This window comes from Protomyctophum bolini (assembly GCF_963924005.1).
Source record: "Protomyctophum bolini genome assembly, chromosome: 5".
Lineage (NCBI taxonomy): Eukaryota > Metazoa > Chordata > Actinopteri > Myctophiformes > Myctophidae > Protomyctophum > Protomyctophum bolini.
Genome location: NC_137866.1, coordinates 32,950,833 through 32,978,669, shown reverse-complemented (window position 1 = coordinate 32,978,669; position 27,837 = coordinate 32,950,833). Strand labels below are relative to the sequence as shown.

The following is a 27,837-nucleotide window of genomic DNA, read 5'->3' as shown; positions in this document are numbered from 1 at the left end:
CGGTGATATGCACTCTTACCAGGTGAACCAGGGTGCTTTGTTATAGCTTTTGTCCCCACAAGATGTTTGCAACACAAACATTAAATGCCATTGACAATGAAGGGAAAATTTACGTCATCTTGTCCCCACACATCTCATATTTGCCATCGACAATAAAAAGAGAAATTAGGTCAAATTTGTGGCAACAGGCATCACACGGGTGTGATTTTTAATCATCCTGGTGTTTTGGGGGCAATCTATTTATTTAAAATGAATCAATCAACATTTCAGTTTCCACATCGTTGTTTGGCACCAGTGTATGTGACAGTTGTGACTGAATTCCATCATCAACATGTTTATAAGATATTGGACATGAACACAAAGGAGAATAATCATCTTTGAAATACTGGCAACCATTTCTTTATTGAAAATGGAACATCTTGGCAATGACAATGACATAAAAATGGCATCTTGCCAAATACACATACAATTGGAGTGGGTATCACCCCTTAATCATTATAATGTTCCCCTGATGTATAGTTCTATTCAAGAGACTTCAGCCCAACTAATGTGGACTATTAAAGGTATATTTCACTTTCAAACATGTTTGGGGTAATTTGAAGGTCTACTCTGGCTTTTGAGAGCACAGACAGTTTTTAAGTTGCTCGATTCAGTATCTTTTTGAGGGGCGCTAGCCCCTCCTATATACAGGTTTGTCTTGTCTAGACAAACATTAAATGCCATTTGCAATGAACAAAGTTTTAATGTTTGTTTTGTCTGTCACTGAGCAAATCGAAATATGATGTTATGATATCGCGATGATGTAAGATGAAGGGTTGGTAAAACGCCCCTCACTTCACACAGGTGGCATTTTTGTTATTGATTTGATCAGACACGCACACGCCCCCTTCCTATAGAAACCCACTGTAACTTAACACCCATCCTTGGTTCTGCTGGTTGATATTGTCTTCTAATGCGTGAATTACGCTTTTCATGTATTTCTTTTGGAAAATGAAAATGTTTTAGGGACAAACTTTGGGTTACACACACCAAACGCTGGATATCGGAAACGTCTAGGGTCTAGGGTGCTAACAAAAGCTTGAGTAGAAGTTAAAAGGACCCCAAACATGTTTGAAAGTTAAATATCCCTTTCATTTAAAACCATACATGGCCCCTGACTGCCTTATGCTTTCAGTACTGTATACCGTATGCTAGTTCCCACATGACCTCCACCCGTATAACAGGTTATAATAGACATGATGTAGGTTTGTACATGGCAATCGCATGTATTTAAAAGAAAAGCTATGAAACCATTTATTTTGATCTATATTACAAAACATCAACAGGTGATGTCAAAAAGGAACACATGAATGAATTACATTACACAAAATGTCATGTTGGTTCACAGTTGTATACACTTATTGCAATGCTTTGGCTTTAGGCAGCTTAACTTTTCCAGTTTGTCAAATGCTGTAGAAACCACTCTAGCAATCACTGCTATTGCTATTTGTCAGTTTGGCATGGAAAAAAATAAAAATAAAATAAACAGATAAAATGCTAAACGAAGCAAAGCATGTTTAATTTAGCTGCTTTCTGAAACAGACGTACTACTCCATTACAGCCAGTAAAACAGGATTATTGGCTTGCGTCAAGCAATATGATAGAATATAAATAAAAGAAAATCCATCTCATTCTGTTTTGGTGTTCAAGTGCCAATGATAAAAGACTGCTTAATTTTCACAAATCTTAATTACGTAAACCAAATACAACTCTCTGGGCAGCAGGAATATAAAAAAATATAGTGAATTTGTGAATACTGTTGTTTAGAAAGCATTTATAGAAACTCACCAAAAGCTAATTAAGATCTTCACCGTCGACTCGTCGCGAGAAAAATTGTTTTAAATAGAAAATTGAGATGTGAACAATCCAATTTCTTTCCATTAGAACAATTGCCCACTCCGATCCTTCTTTTTCATTAGATTTGACTGTATACCATATAACCCTCATTCATTCACTCCATTAATTGATTGGCAGTCATTTTAGTGGTTCTGGGCCTTCCATGGACAGCATGTCCCTTGACTCCTCAGGTATAATTACGGTACACGCTGTGAGCAATCTGTGTGAAGTACGTCATCCTGGTCGGACGGACACCACTGGAGTCCTCCTAGACTTCTGGCCTGCCTCCATGGAAGGGTAGCATGTCCTTTTCACCTGATTCGGAGGGGGAGATGTTCTTAGCAAAGCCCCTGGACATTGTGGATCGAGCCTTTCAACGTAAGTTGAATCTTGCTCCCGATTCCAGGGGGGGGACGGGGTGGGGGACATATGTGGCGGCGGGGCGTGGGGCCAAGGAGGGCCACAGCTGTGTGGTCTTTCTATTCAGCTTTGGGACCCCAACTGTTGATTGACACGGTTTAATGGCCCAAACTTCGTTTCTCTCCACTCGTCCAGTCAAGCCCGATGAAGGTCAGGCTCATGGCCATGAAGACGAAGCCCAGAGCACAGAAAATGGCAGCCTATAAATCCAGAGAAGAAGAGGAGCTGTCAAACTATTATTAGACACACAGAGATTTTCTGTTCTGGACAATTGCTGGTCCAACCGAATTCACACTTTACACAACACACCCTCGGGTCCTCTGCAATACATTACACACACACAATTTGAAGTCGATTGGTTGGACGGTACCTGTTATACACAAGACAGACTGACACACGCACACACGCACACGCACACGCACACACACACACACACACACACACACACACACACACACACACACACACACACACACACACACACACACACACACACTCTGTGCATTTATATATATATATATATTTTTTTTTTTGGCTTTTTATGCCTTTATTTATAGGGAACAGTAGTCAGACAGGAAAGGGGGAGAGAGATGGGGAGTATCATGCGGCAAAATGCCCTGTCGGGCTCGGGAGTCGACCCTGCGGCACACCGACTGGCTGGTTTGGCAGCCTAGGTCCCCAGGCTAAAATAAATCTAGTACCGCCGATCAAGCACTAAATGTCATTGATACGTCATAGGTGACTGGCCAAGATTCACAATTGAGCCATGCCGTTATTAAACGCTGTTTTGTGTCATTTTACAATGATGATGACTTCACAGAGAGGGCAAAATATTGATCTTGAGCAAAACCCATACAGTAGAGTAGAATCAGGGACACATTAATCTTACCTGGATCTTTGGTCTTGAGGTCATGGGCTCTTGTTCAATAGGAACGATGCGGATGTAGAAGAGACTTGGGAGGATGAAGATCAGACTAGGAGCAGTGGTGGCGCCTGTACACACAGAGCAGTAAGATGTTAAGGGCCGTGTACTGCTGTCATGGTCATCTATGCCTCATCAACGTACAAACAAAGACCATTTATGTTTGTTTACATTACAACTCCAAATGTAATTCACCCTCCCGGTAGTAGGGTGATTTATGACTAATATAGAGATAAGATATAACATGATTTGTCCACACTTAGGGTGACCAGATCCAAACTGCTAATTTGAGGGACAGAAGTATCGCTTGTGTGGACGGGACGGGGTTAGCAACTTATTGCTTATTATTGCTATTTAAATGCCTTGATATGATATTCAACCATCACAGGGTGCAGCACAAGTGAGACTTCAAGGCAGCAACGGGCTTAGGCTATGAAGAAATCTCGCACTAACAGGCAACGCATAAGGGATCTCTTAAAGGCAATGGCACGTGGACTGGTGATTGGTTAAATTTGGTTTAATTATTGTAACGCCCAAACCACACCTATGCATATTATAACGGGTAACGGAGGTGTTTTAGGGATTTAGACAGGTAACCAAAATACCAACTTTAGTGGGGGAACACCCTTTCCCCACTCCTAAATCCCCAAATAGTGGCTTTAGAAAGATGAGACAAAAATGGAGCCCTTACAGTGTCCCATTGGCCGTAAAGGGCTAGTCTCATTGGCTTAGAGGCCAGCCAATCATGAAAGTCTCGCCACTAGACCGCGTGACTAGTCTAGAAAGTCTAATCATTGATCAGCTCTGCAAGTCGCTAAAACATTTACCTGTGTTTGATTGGATGCTGCCACAGATTAAATTCACACTAAAGGTATCGAGGCTAATGATAATGTAACTAACTTTGGAGAAAGGAAAACAAAGAAATGGAATCCAGTGGCTTCTCCCTCCTCCTCAAACATCAAACAAACCCACAAGTGGCTTTGGAAAATAGTCGTCAACAATGTCAAGTACAGGCCAGGGTCCAATTTGGAGCTGCGCTTTGGGAAATGGTCGTCAACAATGTAAAGTACAGGGTTCAATTTGTAAAACAAACAGAGGGGTTAACATTTTCTTAACCACTTTAAGCCCTATACAGATCTACAAGCTCTGATCTTTTTACTGTAGATCTTCTATTTTCAAATTTTGAAAAGAATTTGAAAATGTTAGAGAATCTGCCCAAAATAGGCACAGTAGGATTAAAATGGTCCATTCAATTAAATCCAATTGTATTAAAGTGCCAAATAGATATAGAGCAGAGACCATACATTGTTCCAGCAGGCAATTTACTGGCATTAATATCTGGGGGGGGGGGGGGGGGGCTTTAACACCCCCAAATCAGCCCTTCCTCAACCACCCCACATTATGATCAATCTGTTTTTAGCAGAAGGCAAAACACTACTGTTTTCAGGGTGACCCCAAAGCCGCACGCCAAATTGCTGTTGATAAAGCGACTTGCCGATGCGTTCGTTGTGAGGTTGTATAATGTATAGTAAACATATACTTAAGTGGTTAGGCTAAAGCATGTTGTAAATCTTATCATTCCATTTCGCTGTGCAACCTTTCTAAACCTTATAGCATGGGGTTTCAACCTTATAGCATGGGGTTTCAACCTTATAGCATGGGGTTTCTCAACCTTATAGCATGGGGTTTCAACCTTATAGCATGGGGTTTCAACCTTATAGCATGGGGTTTCTCAACCTTATAGCATGGGGTTTCAACCTTATAGCATGGGGTTTCAACCTTATAGCATGGGGTTTCAACCTTATAGCATGGGGTTTCTCAACCTTATAGCATGGGGTTTCAACCTTATAGCATGGGGTTTCTCAACCTTATAGCATGGGGTTTCTCAACCTTATAGCATGGGGTTTCAACCTTATAGCATGGGGTTTCTCAACCTTATAGCATGGGGTTTCTCAACCTTATAGCATGGGGTTTCTCAACCTTATAGCATGGGGTTTCTCAACCTTATAGCATGGGGTTTCAACCTTATAGCATGGGGTTTCAACCTTATAGCATGGGGTTACAACCTTATAGCATGGGGGGGTTTCTCACCAATGATGCCGAAGATGTCACGAATTGTTGGACAGAGGATGACGAGCAGATTGACAGTGAACAGCAGACACAGGGCGATGGCAACGTGACGGGCCCAGTGGAAGGGCTTCTCTGGGAACAGGAGTTGGAGAATTGCTCGTCGAATCTGGGATAAACGGACATACATTACACGTCGCCGTCTATCCTCATAGACATTTCAAAAAGTATTTATGTAAAGACATTTTAAGCCTCGTACAAAGCCAACTCGAGTTGTGACAAATTGTGACAACAAACAACATTTTCGGGCCGAACAAATAATTAGAAAGAAGAAAGCTAGATAAAAAAATTAAAAATTGAAGAAATTTGAAAAATATTTTTAGGGGAGCTCGGGTGCGGTGCAGGGCTAAAGTTCCTGCCCACAACTGTGGAGACTAGGGTATACTCTGCAGTGCTTCATGCATGGTCAGGTGTTCCAAACAAACACAACTAGCCATGTTTGTAGGAGGGAAGTGGTGGGTGGGGAGGGCATTCTTTGTTGCTGCACTGTCTAGCGACATCACTATTAGGGCCCCACTGGCAGCAGTGGCAGGTGACAGAAAGTGGCAGGGAATGGGCTCTATGCACACTGTCACACACCATTTTGGAAAGAATTTGGGCCCCTTCCCTACTTCAACAAGTTCCGTGCTTATAGATGTTACCACTGATACTAATGAAGGCTCTGTTCCATTCTGGCCAAATAGAGTCAGGGTGCTGCTATTGTGCGTGTTGGCTCAATGGAAACACTCTGCTACACCAGTGGGTCTCAAAGTGTCCTTGAGTGATTTCCAAATGGCCCTGTAAGGGTGTGTAACTCTGAGAGATATGGGGTCCTTGAAATTAAAACGTTTGAGAACCACTGCACAGTGCACACTAAATGGAACAGAGCCTTAATTAGTATCATCGGTAAGTTCGGTAACACCTGTGAAGGAAGTAGGGAAGCAGCCCAGAAGTAGGAATAGTTATTCTGTGTGCATATACTGTAGCCATAGAGTATTAAAAGGATAGAGACTGATTTGGCACGAAGCTTTGCAGATTCAGCATTTGCAAATGCGGAAGTGCAAGTGCAACCGAGCGCTCAATGTTAAAGCCCAGCTGCACGGGGGTTTCCTCGTCATGAATCCACGGGTCCACCTGCAGTCCTTCCTCTTACCACTAGGGCCCAGTGCTTCAACGTTGTAGCGCCTCACTGGCCCCTTGACTGTAGCCCACTCCATGTGTACTGTACTGGTCTGGAGTACAATTGGTTTCAATACCATCCCTATTCCCTACACCCAACCGGTATGAAGACGACCAACCAGTAGGGGTCAGCAGTGACAAGACAAGATATGTGGAAATCAGGGAATTGGTATTAATGAATAATTTGAGAGAAAAAAAGGGGGTCAAGGAAGAAATAAAGGGATTTTAAATCTTATGTAAATCCTTTGGGACCTATTTGGTTTGTGGATTTTGTCTTCTGTGTCCCAGAATTAAAATACTCTACCATGAAGATTGGTCGAAAATAACATTTAATTAACACTAGCAAAAAGTTGTGGTGTGCTGCTTTATGTTTTACTACTTTTATTTAAACAAGGTGAACCGTGCAGAGAAGATTCTTACGGGAAACAGGACGACAGGCACAGTCAGGGTTACCGCCACCAGTACAGCCAGACGCACGCACAGAATCAGTGTGTCCAGGGGGTCCACTTTGCTGTACATGTGCAGGAGCTCTGCTTCGGTGTATCCTGTACGCACGCACGCACGCATGCACGCAAGCACGCACGCACGCACGCACGCACGCACGCACGCACACACACACACACACACACACACACACACACACACACACACACACACACATTCATGCACTCATGAGCACCACACTATACATGGCCTCATACACTGTAAGCTGTTTTTTGCGTTATCCTTTTGACTATGGTGGGTCAGATGTATGGTAGGCTACATGATGTGACATGTATTCTTCTTCAAGATCAATAAAGATACAAATCAAACAAACACACTATTATGCTGTAACACAATTCCATGTAACATCAATTACTTTCATATTTTAAAGTTGATGTTTAGTAATGGCGTGCTGTTACCATAGAAGGTCAGGTAGCCAAAGATGCCAGTGAGGAGGTACATGATGAACATGGCTAAAATGGAGAGGTTGCCAATGTTCTGCATTCTCCTCTTGGTCGGGCTTTAGTTGAGGGGGGAAAGGTAGACAGTGTTATTTGGTGTTGATTTCACAGTGATATGTAGAGAACAATGCTAGATTCACAGTGTACAACATACAACATACAACTATCCCAACTCCTTTATGTTATTCCAGTGAGAAAATCCAAGCATTATTTCTGGCTATGATTCCACCATTCTTTCAGAAAATAATGGTGTCCACGCTATAGTCACAGAAACACTGAGAAGTAGTGATGACAAATGAGAAAGTAAAAGGTGTTTTCTTGTCCTACTGGTTTTAGAGAAACTCATCGTAACACATGACACTGAATGAGGCCCTGGTGTAAATAAAAACGACATTATTTTAGCGTTTCTGGTTGAAATTGCACTGGTGAAAATGAATTATTTGGCTACAAAGGATTAGCAATTACGTTGTTAATTGGAAAATCAATATAGATAGAATCACATAGTCCTTCTTCCGAAGGCAACAAATGAATGCTATATAGTGCAGTGATTTTCAAACGGCACACCTATATTTATAGTGAACATAGCCGATCTACAAGCACTCAAGCTTGAGCTTTTAGATTGGTTAAATCTGGTATAAGTCTGAAATTTGTGGGGGGAAAAGTATTTAAATGAAAAATAATTCACCTATAATGACATGCTCAACACGTGTAAAACACGGGTAAAATATATTAGAGTAGGCTATGTAATTAGACTCATAATTGGGAAATTAGTGCACAAAGTACTGATATAGTAAGTTAAACAATTCATTCACAACTTGTTTGTATCATTGTATATATTATAATAACAATGTGTGGTACTCACAAAACCCCCAAGGCACACGTGAATTGTCTAAACAAAGAATAGAACTGGCACACCCACTAGAAGGCAGGTGCAGAACCAACAGTGGATATAAGGCAATATAAAAAATAGTCTGCACACTGTACTGTAACTTAGTTACAGTGTGTGGACTTCTATATATATTTTTTTTACAATACCCGGATTGTCTCACAGCACCAGTGCACCTCGGCACACCATTTGGAAACCACTGCTTATGAATAGTGTGTATTTTTTGTGACATGATGGGTTTCACAGTATTACATTAGTCTGCCATTTACTTGCGCAGTTCAGTGTAGATGGGAAGCACTTCCGGGTGGCACACAAATGCGAACGCCAAGATGGGGATGGTGTACGCCGTCTGCAACCAAGTAGAAGAGAACTAAATTTAGCTACAAGGTGCACGTTCACGTGACGTAATTCAAGCAATGCTTTGAGGGAACACAGAACGTACGCTCTTCAGTTGCAAATGGTCAAGTGGCTTGCTCCTGTGTAACACACAGGGGTGTAGAGGGGAGGCTTCTCTCAAGGCTAAATTTTTTTTTGGGCAAAAATTAGTTTTTTTTACTTTTATGGATACGATTAAGCATTGTAAACCCTGTTTTTAATAGGCTATACATGTCTGCATGTTGTAGTGCGTATCAGCGCGTGTTGCGCAATGCGCATGCACGCAAATGCACGTGCATGTGCGCTCGCAAGTGTCTTATGGGGCGTCCCCCCCACTTCTAAAAGTAGCACCACAACACTGGTAACACGATGCATGAAGCTATGACTTTAGCATATTAAATGACCAGAGCCCCTACTGCAAATAGCTCCTGACCATGTGTGGTGAGACAGTGCACACTGGACTGGACTGACCCTAAATGAACAATTCAGACTTTGCAACCTGGAACACATCTGTGTTCAACAACATTAACCATTATTTTATACTTTAGCTGTTGAAAAATAGCAGATCTACAAGCTCATAACGCGGTGGCACCGAATAAGCTATTTTTGAAAAATCGTGAAAATGTGTGCAAATCTTTGAATATATTCTTTCCCAGCGAACGTTTTTAACTCAAATCTTTGCTCCTTGGGGTCCCTGGAACATATAGCCTAATAATATTTTCAGATGGGGGTCTGCGGCCAAATACATACCGGTAGATTTGGAAGACATGTTGTACATTACATGATCATTTTGTGGTTCTTAAGTCGGGACGTCACCTCTTGGTTGATGGTGAACAATTTGGGCTCGCACATGTCACCCGGGATGGTGCTGTTAGCGGAGGAGTTGGCAAAGGCCTCAAGGGGACAAGTGATCTTGAACCTCTTGTAGATGACCTGTGGTGGGTAACAGAAGAATGGAGATGAAGTGTGGAGAAAGTGGGGAAAAAAAGAGGAGAGATTGTTCATTGTTTATTATTGAATGAATCCCCATTAGCTGACAGCTAATTAAATTAACACATGAAAATACATAATTACAATACATTCTGCAAAATTAAATCCATGAGAATACAATTACAATATATTCTACAAAATTAAATACAACATAATAAGAATAAGATTCTGGTCATGTGCTCAGCTGTAACAAGTATGTCTTTAGAGAGCAATGGAGCATACTTGAAAGATAATTAATGTGTGGTGGTAACACGTTCCAGAATGATATTGTGTTTGTTTAAGGAGGTTATTGTGTTAAATGACCATGGCTGGCATTTCTGGTGTAATAATTATGTCTGTTGCTTGATTTAATAACTGTCTTTATAAATAAATAATAAATAATCTGGTGTTTGATTTAAAATTATGTTTCTGAAAAGGACACTACATTGCAGTTTGTGTTTGACAGATAACCAGGACAGGCGTGCATGCATATTTTCAATATTGTGTTTAGGTCTGTCTTTAGTTGCCGCTGACCATATGACAGGACAATGATGAAGGAGACCTAAAACCAAGGACTGTATCACTTGACTCATAACGAGGATGTCAAGTAGATGGAGCACTTCCTGATCAGCCCATGACAATTCACTGTCCTATAAAACACCAAGCAGTTTAGTTTTCTTAACCTGTCCTATAGATATACCTGACATTGATAGATGCAGCTCACCAATAAGCATATGCCTTCATGGTGCAATACTTTACTTTTTGTCTTGCCAACATTCAGTGCTATTTTGTTATTTTTCACCCAGTTAGACGCCCTTTCTTGATCCTGATTTAAAGTTAAAGTTACCAACTCATTCAAGGTAGGGGCTACTGTACAAAGTTGTATCATCAGCATACATTACATAAATCGGTGTTCAAAGTTACACAAGGGAGATTTGTAAAATAAAAAAAATAAAAAAGTAAAGGACCTAAGCAGCTTCCTTGAGGAACTCCACAGTTATTATACTTACGTTCTGATAGGCTACCATTAAAAAACACTCTCTGTGATCTCTCTGATAAGTAGCTCATCATTCAATCAAGTGCCAAAATACTAAATCCATACTTTCCTAGTTTAGATATCATTATGTCATGGTCTATGTCTATGACATCAAATGCAGTGCAAATATCTAGCAAGACAGTATCAAGTACCAACCATCTTCTTGATGTCCATTTGTGTCATCAGTTAACTGAGCTAGAGCAGTTGATGTGGAATGACCTTGCCTATAAGCATGCTGGGAACTAGTGATCAGTTTGTTGTTATAGTTCAAATATTCTTGAATTAGTTTAAAAACTACTTTTGCCATTCATTTACTCAGAACAGGAAGTATGCTTATTCCGGCAACTGTTTGGACCAGTGAGTACTTTCTTTTTATCCTTTTTTATACATATGATGTGGGGGTGACAAGCAGCAAAGGCCGTCGGAATCTGGACCCCAACCCGCGGCGCGGACTACCTGCCTAGGTGCCACTAGGCCGGCCCAGGCCAATGTCCAAGCCTTATGGCAATCTCTGTATGTTAGGTAGACAAAACATGAAAGGGCGCACACCAGTGTTGGTGAGGTAGTTGTTTACTGCTAAGGCAGTAAACAAGTCAAAATAAGAAAAAGGCAGCACAGTCTTAGCCACGATTCAGCATCATAGCTACGAGTGTGCAGCCTTTTTCTTATTTTTATTTAAACTCTGTATGTTAAGCACTTATTGGAAATGTGACAAATAGGATGCAATTCTTAACAGTTTGCTGATGCTGTCTAACATGTCAGTACTACCAGCAAGGTTCTCTCATGGCATGCAGTGATGACAGCACGTTCATGTCAGAATGTCACTTGAGATGTTAGAGCCATCAGGCTCTAACATCAATAAGCCTCTCTGACCTACTTACTTACTTACTTGCACACTCACTATATTGTTGCTCATGCCGTGTAAGATTAATTGAACCCAAAGAACATCGAAAACATCAGGTGATACGGACTCACCGAGGACAGGAAGAAGACCATGCACATGAGGGAGAAGCCACTGGTGTAGCCCAGGTACCCTGCAGATTGCAAACAGACAGTCTTCTCAGACCCTAACTCACCTAAGAGATGTGTGCAGCCTACATGTACAAGGACTAGTAAATAAGGACCAAGTGGACCTCAACATTTTGAGGGCATGGCTATTCTGCGGCAAATGGTTTTATATTCAGATATTTATCCTGTCCAGTCCGTTTGCTGTACTGTAACTGATTTGCAATATCTTGAGATAATCATCATCTACAGCAGGGGTTCTCAAAGTTTTTGGCCGGGGACCCCCGTAAATGCTTTGGCAATGTCTCGGGACCCCAAATATAAATTGACTGCTTCAATAACCATAATAATAGAGACAATACACCATAAATAAATACTGAAACCAGATATAATCATTATGGAAGGTGTATGCATGTACTATGTGTACTAAGTAAACTCTTCATTTCCTATTTCCAGCCATTTTTTTTGCGGACCCTCCGAGGGGTTGCGACCCACGGGTTGAGAACCCCTGATCTACAGTACACGTGTAACAGATGTTCTACTTCTAATCTATAAAACTGTTTTTTGTATCAATTAAGTATACTGAGTATTAAGTATTCAGTATAATTAAAACTTGTAATTTAGTAACATTTGCATTTTAAAGAGCAGAACTACAGGCATGCTTTAAGCGCAACTTGAAGCTTAAAGGACAACTTTAGTTTTTTTCAACCAAGGTTCATGTTTTAGGTTGTTTTTAGAGAAAGTAAAAGATGAGTGTTGATCTTTTTTAATTTGCTGCTTTCTTTCGTTTTAGGGATTTTAGCTGTTTTTGACAGGGGGGCGGGGGCATTCGAGCATGGGGCTAAATATGTATATTTTTATACAATTTTATGGTGATTTCTTTTTTTATCGTTTACTATAGTCCTAATAAACGCCAGGAAATTACATCTGGCCACAGAAGATCACAGGCTCTACTGAATGTGAAGGTAGCCTACTGGGGGAAGGCTTATACTGTGTGTATAGGGTCAATATGTCAGTTTGTCACATTCAATAGATCCTGTGATCTTTTGTGGCCAGATGTAATTTCTTGGGGTCTAGTAGGACTATAGTAAATAAAAAAAATAAAAAAATCTCCATAACATTTTGTAAAATAATACATATTTAGCCCATGCTCGAATGCCCCCGCCCCCCTGCCAAAAACTGCTAAAATCCCTAAAACGAAAGAAAGCAGCAAATGAAAGAAAATTAACACTCATCTTTTAGTTTCTCTAATAACAACCTAAAACATGAACCTTGGTTGAAAAAAACTAAAGTTGTCCTTTAAAGTGCAACAAAGGGCCCTAGCTCTAGCACAAGGAGCGTGAGAATGCATTGGACGTGTGTCCAGCTAAATTATTTTATTCGACATTGTGTTATCTGGGAGAAAGCAAGACGCTTTTGGTAGGCTACCTACCAGCACAGCAAAATAGCTGGTGGCAACATACACTCGGCTGATGCAATATTGCATAATATGCCCTGGCCTATAATATGCATAATCCTTCCAACCTCAATGCTGAGTCTCTCAGCAATGTCATCTCTACATTATTTAATGTGAGTGTTGTTTTGAATTTGGATGGATTTTGATTGCAAGGAAGAGTGTGTGTATTGCGAACTTAGGCATGCATATAGGCTATAATTAGAATAATGCGCTCTCTAAATAGAATGGAAATATCTGTGTTGTCACTGCACTGGATTTAAGAGAAGCTCGGGGCTGGCCTATTGCACAATCGCTTCTTGACTTTTCTGAATGTACCTCAGATAGCAATCTGCCAATCTGGGTGTGAAAATGAAAACTGTGTCGGTTGTAAACCAATTCTTGCGCTGCACTTGCCGGGTGTAAGATTAAAGATGGAGTGCCCACATAAAAACAACATTTTAACAAATACTGTACACTTTTTTGAAAAGATTATACCTCCTTATATAACAATAAGACCTCATGATCATGTTTTGGGGGGGGGGGGGATCACAGCACTCCATCTTTAAGATAGGGCCCAAAGAGTGCAGAAATTGTTCAGTATTAACACTAGTGTGACTCAAAGTGGAACCGAGGTCGTTGACATACCCAAGTGTTTCATCAGCGCTAGGGGGAGGATGATGCCCGCACTGACAATGACGATGAGGTAATTTCCATTCATGAACCAGTCACTATGCACAGGACACCAGACAATAACACACACACACACACACACACACACACACACACACACACACACACACACACACACACACACACACACACACACACACACACGTGGTTAAGGGTGTCTGTGTTGTCTTTTATAAATATTGAACCCATGAAATGTAGTTATTAACAAGAGCTTGTGACTAAATAATAACAACATTGGACTCATTATACCCAAAATTGTACAGTACTTGAGTAAATGTACTTGGTTACTTTACACCACTGCTAAGTCACAGCATGATCATGTACGTACAAGGAGGCACGGCCCAATGGCAATAGCTCAGAGGTGGTGGGTGAGACTGAGGATAGGGGTGGTTAATATTTAACCAACTGTTATTGGTTTAATGATCACGGAGGGCAATGTTACTGGTCATAATCAATGGCCTTGCATGCCTTGTATAACAGTATAGCTTGCTGAAAAGAACTGATCTACAAGCTATCAATGCAATGGATTGATCCGTTTTTTTTATTTGTTTCACAGTAGATATAAATGTCCTCAGTCTATTTTTGATCATTCCCAGCTCGGAAAACACAATTACATGTTGCTCAGATCAGTCAGATGTTAGTCTTTGTATAAGAGGCAAGAGCAGCTCTCGTATTCATGAAGAAACGTTGTTCTGGCTGCTTTGCATTCACAAAAACATGCCACATTATGTGACATGTGTCTTTTGTCCCGTGCATATGGACAATTGGACATGCATGCGCATTGGTGCTGCAGTCTCTCTGTCTGTCTGTGTTGTAGGCCGTGTGTGTGTGTGTGTGTGTGTGTGGCCACCAGAAGCAGCCACCAGTACTTACTCAGAGGTTGATGTCTGGCCAAGAAAGGCCTGGATGACCAATGGTAACTCATATTTCACAATGAAGAGGTAACTGGACATAGCTGTGAAGGAGGAAAATAAAATTCGATTTAGGAAAAAGTGTAAGAATCCAATGAACTTTGTAATGATTTAAGCAACAGTGTTCATTCTGTCATTTCTTCACATAATATAACATTCAACAGGGGTATTCTCAAGGACAGAAGATTGATGGTTAAATTAATATTGTTACAATTATTAGGTCAGATCATAACACAATTTTAGTTTGTCATCATACATTTTTGACCATTGACCAGTGACCACCATCCAAACATCTCCAGTGTCAATATCTTAAAGGTTAGGGGCAACTAAAGTGACTCAGCAACTACTATTGTCAAGGTCAGACAGCTTGGGACCGTGGGTCACACTGTAAAATCTATTTAATTGAACTTAGACATTCTACAAATGCAACCATATGGGTCCATTTAGTTACTGTTACACTCTCTGAGTTCAATTAACATCCAGGCGTTTAATGTGCAACCTTCCAGTGTTCATGTTAAAAGTCACAAAGGCTAAATGTAGGGTTCATGAAGGATGCGGGCACCTTGATTAACCACTTGAACCACAAAGCCTCATTCACTAGACATCTACAGTATAAGCTCACAGTGTAAGACATCAAGGAAACAAAAGCAGAGAAGTACATGCAGTTCCAAACCAGGCTTTCACTAAGGTTAGAGGGTTTAAGAAGTGATGACTAAATTACATCTTCGCCCTCTTTCACTCAAGCCCTCTTTCTTCTAAACATTTCTACATATTTGTTTATCCAAAATAGCACATGTGCTGATATTTATTATTTACATAAGAGTGTGTTGGTAAATGTATCACCAACAGCTCCAGTTGAGCTAAACAGCGGTCAACAGAAACAAGACCTGTGGTTAAACTGGATAGCTCCCAAGTATTAACAAGTGTAACTGTGAAGCACAGCACGAATAAAGAAGCAGTATGGTCCGGAGGACATTACTGGTTAAACGAGTGTAAACAAACAATTTTCAAACCAGCGTTAAATCATCATCTCGTAGAGTTTAACGAAAACATATAATTTGTTCCTCCCTGAGTTCAACAGAGAAATGCATTGGTCTCAGTTGTCTTGCACAGTAATTGCTAACTTCTACTAAAAAGAAATTACAGTCCATTCTTCTGAAACACTGGCTGTTGGCAGACATGTTTTGCTTAGCTCTTTGCCATCAGACTGACTTGAACCTCAAACACTGACTCTTCTCACCACTGTCACCAGTGCTATGCTACCACGTAAATTGAACGAGTGATCATAGACTTCTTGTCTAAAAGTGATCGAACTTTCACCTACATTTAAACCAAGCATGTCTCTTTCACTGCACTATATACAGGGCCCAGTACTATTACAACTGACTATCAAATAATGCACATTTGGAATCCCCATAGCATCTCTATCTGCCTCCTGGTGGCACTATAACAGGCCCATGTAAAAATGTGGGGCAGAGGTTCAGCTCTGGCATCCAGGGAGTGTGTGTGCAGACTCGGAGCTGCGATCAAGCCAACGGTGCTAGAGATTAGCTGTCCACAGACGGACAAACGGACGGACAAACGGACACACGGACGGACAGAGTGCAAAACATACTCTCTCCATGCCTTCGGCCTGGTGGAGACAATGAACTTCATACAGAGAGGCACGTATAAAATCATATTAAATAGTAGCAGGTTATACCTGCTTGAACCTGTTGTATATTAAAGTAGTTTTATTACCGCGAGACCACAAACCCTTGGACGAAGAATCATCCTGAATCATCAGTTGGATGAGAAGGCAGAGCTCTCTAGAAGAGGATCTGTGTGTTTCTTTGCTTATATCTGGAGTCTAAACTGATAGATTAGACTCCAGATAAGCCAACCAATCAGGACCAAATTTCTTGTGCATGCTGGCAGTAGGCCAAGGGTGTATACTGCATGCATTTTGTGTATACAGTATGTATGTACTGTATCTGTATGTACATTGTACTACACATGTATATTGTGTGTATTTTGTATTTAACTTTCAGTTCATAATGGACATGCATGTGAGTCAGATGGACAAAACCTTGCCCACATTTGCAATCATAGAACACTGATGTCATTAGCCACATAGAGTCTGAGATCCACATGCCATGCCGTAATTAGATCCTGTCTTAGTTGTGCATCCACCTTTGTAACTATTGTATTGACTTAATAGTACTAAAGAAAACCCTGTGTGAAGTGAGGGGAGCTCTTATCATCGTACATCATCATAGATCATCTCATTCCAGCCAATCACAATTTGCGTCCTCATCTTCGTCATCAATGTTTGTGTTACGCAATGTTTGTGTTTATACAAACACTCAAAATTGTCCGTGCCATTTAATGTTTGTGTTGGGACACAAATTGGGTTACATACACCAAAAGCTGGACACAGGACCTCAATAAAGAATTTGAAATGGCCTTGCATAATTAAGAACAATTAGGACCTACCACCAATGTTATGAAGAGTAATAACGACAGCAGCTACTATTTTTCCTGGATGTCCAAAAGCACGAAACCCCAACTGCTCATAGGCTCGGATACCTGTGCACAACAGTAAGAAAGCAGAATGTTAGCTCAATGGCAATGGACTTGCTGGAATATATCTCACAGTACAATCTGGAGTTGCTATGTACAGTATAGCAACATAACAATGATTGATTGAATACTTTATTAACAGTTGGCAGAAAAAAGCACAGGAAAGTATAGTTCTATACGATCTACTAACAGTAAGAGGACTTAAAACCCAAGAAAGCCACTGGCTTGTTTCCATTGGGGTCCTTCATATTCAATTCATCAGAACATTTAATGACATACAAATATACAGTATTATGGTAAAACATCATATTATATTGGGCGGTGGTCCTTTTAACCAGTTTCGAATTGCATCCAACCGTAAGTGCTCTTTGAGAGCGGCGTTGAAGCAGAGCAGGCATTTGCATTCCTTTACGACTGTTGTTAGGCCATTCTAACATTTTTGTGGCATAGGAGCTAAATTAATTTAACCTCTTTTTTGAGCCAAATCTGGGTTGAATGTGATTAGTGGAGCTCCCTCTGATGTTGTGATTGTGGACGGCGTTGGCGTTTAGGAAGTAGTTTGACAGATATACGTACTGGGTGTCTTTGTGGTGTCGTGTATCTTGTAGACCAGGCCAAGTTGCTGTACTCTGTCGCCTACCACTCTACCCTAAGCCTAGCCTGGGCAGCATTCCATTTCGGGTTTATGATCCGGTCGGGAGCGGATAGTAACTTTCGTCATGTTGTAGTCAATGATTTGTAGTCATCTGGCAGGAAACCACAAGGCGGAATCAGTCCAATGAATGGGTACTTCTTATTCCACCTTGTGGTTTCCTGCCTGATGAAGGCAGACAAAACAAGACAACATGACGTAAATTACCATCTGCTCCAGACCGGTTCACACGGCGATTTTGGAACACAGACCAGGCTTTTCACCTCGGAGGACGACACGAGGTTACCCTAAGCCACCCCAACCTATCAAAATGAGCAGGGGTAAGGTGAGTTGTAGGCCAATAGCCTGACCAGTTTGTTTTCGGATGTCTGGAGCCCTGTTTTGGGGGGCTTAGGTGTTATGGTACCATGAGGTGCATGCATAGTCAAAGAAACATTGAATGAGTGCTCCTCATAGAGTCTTCAATGTATTCTTACTGACCAGTGAGGAGATCCTTTTCAAAAGTCGTGTTCTTTGGTTGACTTTTTTGATAGTTTCTATTTTATCATTGGAAAGATTTGCCTTTGAGATGACGAAAAAGTCTTACCCACAACTCCAGCACTGCTTAGGAGAAGGTGAATAGAGTAGCTTGACAGGAGGGCAATACATGTCAACAGAATCCTGTGGAACACAAAGCAACGAAGACACTTTAAACGAAAATAGTTTTTAAAATAGTTTTCGGCACAACCCTCAATTAAGTGCCTTTCATTTGCTGAGGTTTCTTTTTATTAGCCATATATCTAACCTCGACTGGAGTTTAAATCAAATGGTGTTTTTCTAGTATAATCCTTTTATGTGATTGCAGAACTCACACAATTGTTCACATTGCGATTACAGGCATCATGACCTGATGTTGTAATTCCTAAAACAAACCTATGCCACGTTGCCACCCATGTTTAGTAAATCTGCTAAAAGCAATAATATGTCAACATTTTGTGGGAGCGTTCTACCCATTGCTGGCTGTCTGAATACAAAAAAAAGAAAAAAGAAAGGTCATTACAAATCTGACATATTATTGCTTATAGCAGCTTTAACATCAACTTATATTTGACAAGCTTATTCTTCTAATGTGTTAAGTGAAACTGATGATTATAGGCCAGACGCCAGCAGTGAATTTAAACCTCTTTTGCGTCCAGACACTTTGCTCTGTATTTACAGCTTGAAATCCCTTTTTGGAAGAACCCCATGTGCTAGGATTCCCACCACTGAGATAAAACATGAGCACCCCTAGACATCTCTCCCACCTGCTGCTGTGTACATGAACTGTAACTCCTACATGGTGTGTGCCAAAACAACTACTTGGCTTCATGCAGTTTTGTTTTAAATCAGGGGCTTTCAGCTGGTGGTCCATGAAGGTATTGTATGTGATCCCTGACCAAGTAACCATGCATCCAGTAATGTAGAGAAGTTAAAATTAATTAACTTTTGTTTTCTCTCCCCCCATTTTTATTTCATGGTATTTTATTTTGGAGAAGCTTAGACCAAAACTGTTGGTATTTGTTTTATATGAGGACAGAGGAATTAAAGACATGATCAGGCTACAGAAGAGGATCAGCTCATGGCCTCTGTCAAGAGGCAAATGTATGAAACACGTCCCTTTGTTCTGGATGAGCTGCAAGATTTCCCAGAATTTACAGTAAAAGCATTTGAGTGTTTATTGCCATATATTGGTTGTTGATGGTACCCCAACTTTCAGCAGCTGTCAAAAATGTCCCTAGGGTGGTTGAATAGAAACCAATGTGGGATATGTTAGTAGACAACTTTACCAACACATTGGTGAAGATAATTCTTGGTAAGAATATGTATTCCCAGATTTTATGGGAGGGATATTAATATCACAATATTCCCAATATGGTGGTCCCTGGTTCACAAATTTGATTTCATTCATAATTGTTTATTTTTATGGGTTTTTGTATGGACATTTGCTAAATGTTTGTATATTTGTTCAGCTTATTTCTGTTTACAAATAAAATACAATTCAGCTTGGCATGATTGCGATGTCATGTTATAACTTATACGATAACTAAAGGGTAAAAAGAAGCTAAAATGACCTGCAAATTTAGGGCCACAGATACCAAACAAATAAAACCTCCAAAAACGTCTTCGACCAAGTTGTGTGTAATATTTAACTTGATGAATGTGAATGCACTCGTTTGTCAGTTGTCCTGTGCTGAGGTACATTGCATGTTTGTCAAAACACGAGCAAACATAGAGAAGACTGCAAGTCTTCTCTATGTTTGCTCGTCTCTCTGTACACGCTGGTGCACAGTGCACACGTGTAGATGTTTAATTTGGCCGATATATAGGCTATTATTTGACATTTTTGACAACAGACGATGTGCTCCAATTAACCTGACGCCCCTATTTTTGGTTACAACGTAATGCATCGTGAGTTTGTAGATCGACTACATTTTAGATTTTTGAATAGGGCTTCAAGGAGTATTCAGTGATTTGGGTGCCCCGGTAGCAAGATGTGCACATGCACGCTCTACAGTGGGGGGACACGCGACAGGCCAACAGCACACACACCTGCCTCCACTCGATCATGATTGGCGGAAGGCCCCTCTCTATCCTGATTGGATGAAGACTGGGCCACCTAGCCAAAAATTAAACCTATGGTTTTTTGACCCCAGGGGTTAACTGGGGACAGGGAGGAACTCCTTATATGGTCAGCACACACTATAGTAGGGAGGATTATCACAACAAAACAAAAAATAAGTGATATTTGAATTAAGTGAAATCATTGAATATACATTTACAGTAAGTGGTTCTACAAGTGGTTATTTGAGTAATTTATTTATGTCTTTGCATACAAGTTAAATGTTCTCAAATGTAAACTCAAATCAAATCAAATTAAAGTTTTTTAAATGTATTACAAATATGTTTCTCTTTTTTGTTGTTTTTACAAAACACGGTAATCGGTGGACTAGGACTCTCCAAAACTGGTCAGACCCTACAAGTGTGTGTGTGTGTGTGTGTGTGTGTGTGTGTGTGTGTGTGTGTGTGTGTGTGTGTGTGTGTGTGTGCGTGCGCGCACAGTGGTACTCACAGGAAAAAGATGATGCCCGTGTTTGACATGGCGTACGACAACCCCAGGATCCCACTCCCCATGATGGCGTTGCTGAGGTTAAAGGCAGACATCCCGAAGGAGGTTTTACCTTCAAACTGACACAAAGACAAAAAAACAGGAATGCTTTAAAAAAAGACACATTCACAAATCAAGGCTATATTTGCCTTGTTTGTTATTTTGTTGAAAGTCATATAATTCTTAAAGGGCCATACCGGCAGTCTGGTATGTTTAGGCCATTGACTAATATGGCTCATGAAATATTGACATTACTGCCGACCATTTTACCAAAGCATTTGGCTACTGTAGATTGTTAGATTTTTGAGGAAGCCACTGGATTCCATTCATTTCATTACGGTATGAAAATCAACTGTTTCAATTATTTTAATAGAAACAACTGTGAATGACGATGATGACTTTGATGGTCCTTTAAGGTCGCTCATATGAGAAGACTTGTGCTTAACCACTTTCATTATATCATTATAGGCGAACATGTTCATAAATGTGAGCTTGTAGATCGGCAACTTTTGCTGCCCAACACCATCGCACAGTGAAGTATGATATAAGCTTAATTAAGTGATTAAATTTAAAGATACCAAAAGGGTAATCAGTTCAAAGTGACATTGCAAGTGAAGTTAGATTGAAACTGCATGTGATAAACTGCAAAACTATAAAACTAAAATATCAAATGTTTTGGTTGGTCTGTCAATTATGCACTTTGTCCTCGTTGGCCTACAGCTACTGAAATCCTGAATTGTTTGTGTGTCAATTAAAGTCATTTTGGTTTCCCACGCTATATTCGATGATAAGCAGGGTCTGAAACTCTGCGGCTGCTTTACTAAAACCCTGACATTTTCTGTCCAAACCCAAGTGTAACCCATGCGGTATATACACGTAGAGGATCGAGCTTTCTTAACAGCCAAAGCCCAACCTCAGAGTTGGTAAATGATTAACAGTATTATTTTTCAAAAATTAATTTGGGGCCAACTCAAATTGGGAAATTACATTAAGCAAAACAAAATTAGCTTGGCCCAGGGCCATCATATATACCTACAGTTATCGCCTGTCAGATTTGTGCACAGGTAATAAATAAGGTAATAATAATCAGGTCAGGTTCATGCTCACATCTGTGAACTGTGTTCTTTTCGTTCCATCACTCTTGTGTGGTAAGAATGTTTCTTCTTCTGGTGGTACACTGTGAGAGGAATATAGCAGAAGCAGTGCAGTTCAATGCTTAACATATCTGATTTCAAGCATACATTTATCGTAACATTTGTCTTGGAGAGAACATGTCTTAGGAGAGAAGGCAACAGTATTTATATGAAGTGCTTCAAATAAATGTTGTTTTCTATAAAGCTGTTCTTTTCATCTTGTTATGAATTATTAGAGTGTGAGACAGGAAAAGCAGGTAAGGTAAGACAAAATCAATAAATAAATAATACATTCATAGCACTAAGTTGTGGAATTTATAAATATAAATGTCTTTACAACATACCCTTCTTCCAAAGGGGCGAAGTCGTGGTGGTGGTTTCCATTGGAGAGCTTCTGCAGTTCCATACTTCCAACAGCTTGACAAGGACGTGTTATTGTGGTGATAAACAGGCGTGGGAAGTTACTGTGCTCCTCTCTTCACAGAGCGAAGGAACTCTAAAAAGTTGAAAATGTTATGTAGGGCATCAAATCTGAAAAGTAGAAACGCAAGGGTTACGTTAGGAGAAAGACTCTGAGGTGAACGAAAATGCCATGTTGTGAGTCAAATACATTTTAGGATTGTTTATGTTGGGCCATGTTGCTATGGGGCACACACACACACACGTGCGAGCGTGCGCACACACACACACACACACACACACATGTGAGCTCCTGCATCCCTCTCAAAACACACAAGCTCCAGATGACATGACCATTAAAACACAGAATATTGTCATTTTAGAGCTCACCAGGCAGAGAATCAGAGATGCAAAAATCAAATTAAATAACATTAAATAAAGACATAAACACATTTTTCACTTGCTGTGTTGTTCAACATGCAGTGGTTTAACAACACCTAAATGGCCCACTATTTGTCAGTCAGTAAGAATACTTAATTTTATGATAAAAACGGCATGAACTGAGGTTATATTTCCAATCATCTTAAACTTTAGTGTGGATAAAGGAAGCATATTTACTGTATCTTTTACACTGCCTACGCTACAACCACAACACTTTCAATCATTGAAAACTGAACCCTGTGACACTCACGCTCAGTGGTTTTAGAATGCCAGTGATGTGAGATGTTGGAATTATTTTTGTACTGGTGGGCCAGAATATTTTTCTCCAACCCCTGGGATCGGATACGTGGCTCTACAGCTCACAACTTGGAGCATAGCCAAGGCTCACCAGCTGCATGCAACTCCCAGCACTGCAGTTGTTGGCCCTCTCAGCCTTGTAGCGCACAGTGACAACAGTAGGCTTGATAAGAGTTGGCAGGCACTACGGCTGACCTCTCAAGACAAACAGAATTGAACTGTCTCCTCAAGCATTGACGTTTTGTACAGCTACCATTATATGGACGTGACGTCATGTACATATTCGTAATTTTGCTGCCTCATCTTTGGTCTGACTTTAAACTAAATGCTTATAAAGTTTTCAGTCAGGGATGTAAATATTATCACTGTTGCATGCATCTTATACAAAGAATGTATACTATATATCGGTTTATGTTCTTCGCAAACCACTTTGAAACATTTTAAAAAGAAAACAACAGATCAGGATCACCAATTATTGCCGGACAAAGACCCGATATAATACATTGTGGGTTCAGACCTGTCTCATGACCCTTGTGGCATGTCACCTGATTTCTCTCAACCTTCTCTGCTGCTTCTGTTCAATGTGCTGTATAATAAAGTGGAAATGTCTCCAAACAAATTAAAACATACATTGCACCAAGGAAAAGGATAAATCTTTTGGCTTTCTTTTCTGAGACCTTCTTATTGATTTAACACCAAGTTGACAGATGCAATAGAACTTAGTTTGAAAAGCGTTACCAAACTTCACATTTAGCTGCCACATGCTTCCTGTGCTTGAGTCAATACTGCATGTCAATTCACTTTGAGAGAGTCAAATCTATGTTTTTTTTTCCAGTGTGGTTCCACTTTTGGATAAAAGGCTTTAGAAAGCTTAAAGTTATTTTCAACTTTTTGGGAAACAACCAGGAACATCTGAAGAAATCACGCTTGAAAGCAATCGTGGGAAAATATAACACAACTAAACTTTCAATGTTTACTGTGAAATATCTAGTTTCAGTCAATCCTAACATACCCCTACTACACAGTACAATCCTCAGTGTTCATTTAACTCTGCAAGAGTAAAAACTGACGTGTTTGCCGTGCAAAGGTTCAGGTTTACGGTCATTTCAGTTCAATTGTACTTTCAGAGGAGTTTAAACCTCTATAAACCTGATCATTAATAGTTCACATTCTATGAAGACCTAATTCTGCACATTAAAACCTGCGACGTGATGGAGGTACATCACGTCCTCTTTTTAGAAACTTACCGTTCCTGGAAAAAACACTTGGCAAGTCTTTCTGATAGATGTTTTTACTCTCAGATCACCATCATCAAGCACTACTCTATACTATCTCAATTAATCAGATGTTATCATTGGTCAATTACTGTATTATTGGTTGGTCATAGCACACATGCACGGAGCAGGGACGCTTTGGCAAAGACAGACATAAGTGAGTGAACATAAGCAAACAGGGACGGGAGGGAGGGTCTGTGGGGGAAAGAGGGAGTTTTTCCCATTTATGAGGCAATTTAACTATTTAAACTTTCTCTAGGACATGACTGAATTTACAGACTGGTCTAGGTCTCTCATTTGCTTGCCCCACCTATTTGGGAATATTCCTTCTCTCTCTCATATGTCTAAAGCTAAATGGCTGTAATAAGTGTTTACCACCGCTGAAACCTGTATTCCAAATACACAGAGGTCACATCGATTGCAGCAGATTGGTCTGCAACAGCTGTATTTCTCAAAAGTTTCTTGCCATTTGTTGTTATCGCACAGACAGGTGGAGATTACCCATAAAACATAAATGATGGATAAAGCAATACTAGAAATATTTCCTCTAAAGTTGTGAATGTGTCTGACAACTAACTTACGTATTATTTACATAAAAGGTTAAGATTGATCTGGTATGCTTCTGTGGTGGTGGTGATGATGGTGTAGTGTGTGTGTGTGTGTGTGTGTGTGTGTGTGTGTGTGTGTGTGTGTGTGTGTGTGTGTGTGTGTGCGTGCGTGTGTGTGTGTGTGTGTGTGTGTGTGTGTGTATGTGTATGTGTGTGTGCGTGCGCATGCAAGTGCGTGCATGTGGTGTGTGGTTGAAATGTTCCCATTTATAACAGGGCCTTTGTTATCTATAGGTGATCTGGGAACAAGCCTAAACTTGCAGTAAGAGCCTGCATGGGGAGTGAACCACTGAATGTAACTTATTAGACATAGACAGTGACACACATCAGGGCAAAGAACTGCATACATGTCAAGCCAGTGAAGCCACACTCCATGATATCCTTGCACGGTGCTGAGTGCTCTTCCAGACATGCGATGGGCTGTAACTCAATATGTCCAGCTAGGAAATCCGCCACCAGTACAGGAGGAAGCCGTGGTGTAAAATCCATTGTTTGAGTGGCAAGTTAAACGTGCTTCTATTCTCCGGCCCACAACAACTCAAAGTGGAAAGTACCACTCCATTTTCCATTATAGTCGCAGTTGCATTCTCAAAACAGATTAGCCATCTAAACAACCTGAAATGACCCACTGGAACTCTTCTCAAATATGTCTCGAGTAATAAAAGGTGCCTAATTTATTACATTATGAGTCAGTACTGACACCGGTTGAATTCATACAAGTGAGCTGAATTGCTCTATCCAGTGGCCGAGTAGGGGAAGAAGGAACACTTACACCATAGTTTGTTTCTGGAAGGAAAAAGAGGGAAAACGAGGCCCTTTCCTAAAACTCCCTCCGACCCATTTTCCAAGAATTCGACATATAGAGTTACAACTTATGTAATGCTGTCACTTCAACACATGTAATTGATTGAGCGCTTTTCAGTGTTATTATTTGGAAGATTACTGTGGCATCTGTAGACCTATACAAGAACTTGAGATATGCATGCATGCATCTTCTACATTAATTTTGTAGGCTACTTCCTTTACATGTTTTTGTTCCATAGTTTTTCTTAGTGACACATTGCATTTGTTTCGGGAGCTTTCAAAGACTTCTTTCCAGGGAGGAATAAGTTATAAAATATAATCCAGTTTACATTATGTAGAACTTTTAAATATTTTACCTATACTTTAAATGATCTCTCCCCGACAATATAAGGAGTTATCATTATTACATGACCACCTAATCAATAAACACCAACTCAAATTCAAAGTCTTCCAAATTCCACAAAACAAGGCAGAAAAAGATTGCAACTAAATCTGGAGTGAAGAAAACAAGATTCTACAAGGAACAGGTATATGTTATAATTCTCTGAAGCTAGAAAAGACCACTAACCAAATTACTTTGCTCAATTTCTAAGTAGATCAGTGAGGTTGGATCTTCTGAGCGGGTATTGACTGAGAGAGCACAGATGGTGCCCAAAACAGATCTAGTCTCGGTATTTTTCCCCTTCTGACATTAGGTCCTCTACTGTTGGGGAAAAAAACACGTGGCAGCACAGTACTGTATCAGCCACAACAAAGAAATGGATTCACCTACCTTCAACGCAGGCACCCTTGTCGTCCTAAAACAAAGGCCTTGCAAATCCTATATAATAACGGTGAGATGTTGCTTTAGGTCCAGAACTAGAGGGGAGCACGTGTGGGGAGAAGGCACTAAAGAGGGAGGGCTGCTCCAAATGATGGTCTCAAGTTTCTTATGATGTCACATGCAGTCACTCCTCGCTCTGTCAAAAAAGACAAAAAAAAAACATAAGAAAACAGGACCCTTTAGTGGCTTTCTCACAATGTTCTGCAGATGGATTGCTCCGCTGGGGTCTCACTGGGATCTTATTGGCCATTTTAGGTGCATTGGGCCTGCTGAATTGTTTCCATGTTCAGTCTTTACTTCTCTAGCACCCCCCGCCCCCACTGCTCCCAACACACACACACCCACACACACACACGCGCGCGCGCGCGCACACACACACACACACACACACACACACACACACACACACACACACACACACACACACACACACACACACACACACACACACACACACGTGAGGTGAGGTGCTCAACTTTAGATTACATAACAGTCTGGTGTGGTGGTATGACTTTCAACAGCCCCAAGAGCCGCACACTGTATGACAGACAGCTGGTAAAAACATGTGTGTGACTGTAGTCTAGCGGGACTTACTTGCATTTGCACAAGCACACACACACGCGCGCACACACACACACACACACACACACACACACACACACACACACACACACACACACACACACACACACACACACACACACAAAGCGCCAAATATTTGAGAAACCTTGGGCTGAGTTCACAAGAATTTACCGAATACATTCAAAATAAAAAGATAACATGTCATTCAGACTTTAGGATACACACAGTACCTGTCCTGGTGGGTAGTGCCATGGTCATTATCTAGGTTGTCAACCGACCCCGCATTTTCTTTTTTTTTGTACTGTACGTCCACATACATTAGTGTGGGATGTCCTCGTGAGCGATACCCTGTGTTGGCTCCCACAGCACCAGTTTGCTGGCTGTG

The 27,837-nt window shown here is 40.7% G+C and overlaps 1 protein-coding gene across 4 annotated transcripts; it reads right to left on the bottom strand.

Moving 5' to 3' along the window:
* Window positions 1-383: 383 nt before the first annotated feature.
* On the bottom strand, window positions 384-27,837 carry slc38a5b (solute carrier family 38 member 5b). 4 transcript variants are annotated; one of them, XM_080763206.1, is made up of 17 exons: window positions 27,683-27,837; window positions 26,820-27,006; window positions 22,569-22,755; window positions 22,199-22,268; window positions 21,056-21,171; window positions 18,554-18,627; window positions 17,229-17,321; window positions 14,716-14,797; window positions 13,798-13,880; window positions 11,688-11,746; window positions 9,524-9,640; window positions 8,602-8,681; window positions 7,405-7,505; window positions 6,923-7,047; window positions 5,309-5,453; window positions 3,185-3,288; window positions 384-2,495 (listed from the first exon to the last, which is right to left on the bottom strand). In XM_080763206.1, the coding sequence occupies exons 3-17, from the start codon at window positions 22,628-22,630 to the stop codon at window positions 2,394-2,396; spliced, it is 1,413 nt and encodes a 470-aa protein (XP_080619332.1). In that variant the 5' UTR covers window positions 22,631-22,755; window positions 26,820-27,006; window positions 27,683-27,837; the 3' UTR covers window positions 384-2,393. The 4 variants fall into 4 exon arrangements, with proteins under 4 accessions (XP_080619332.1, XP_080619333.1, XP_080619335.1 ...); XM_080763207.1 differs by lacking the exon at window positions 27,683-27,837 and adding an exon at window positions 27,103-27,121; XM_080763209.1 differs by lacking the exon at window positions 27,683-27,837 and having other exon boundaries at window positions 22,569-22,718; window positions 26,820-27,175.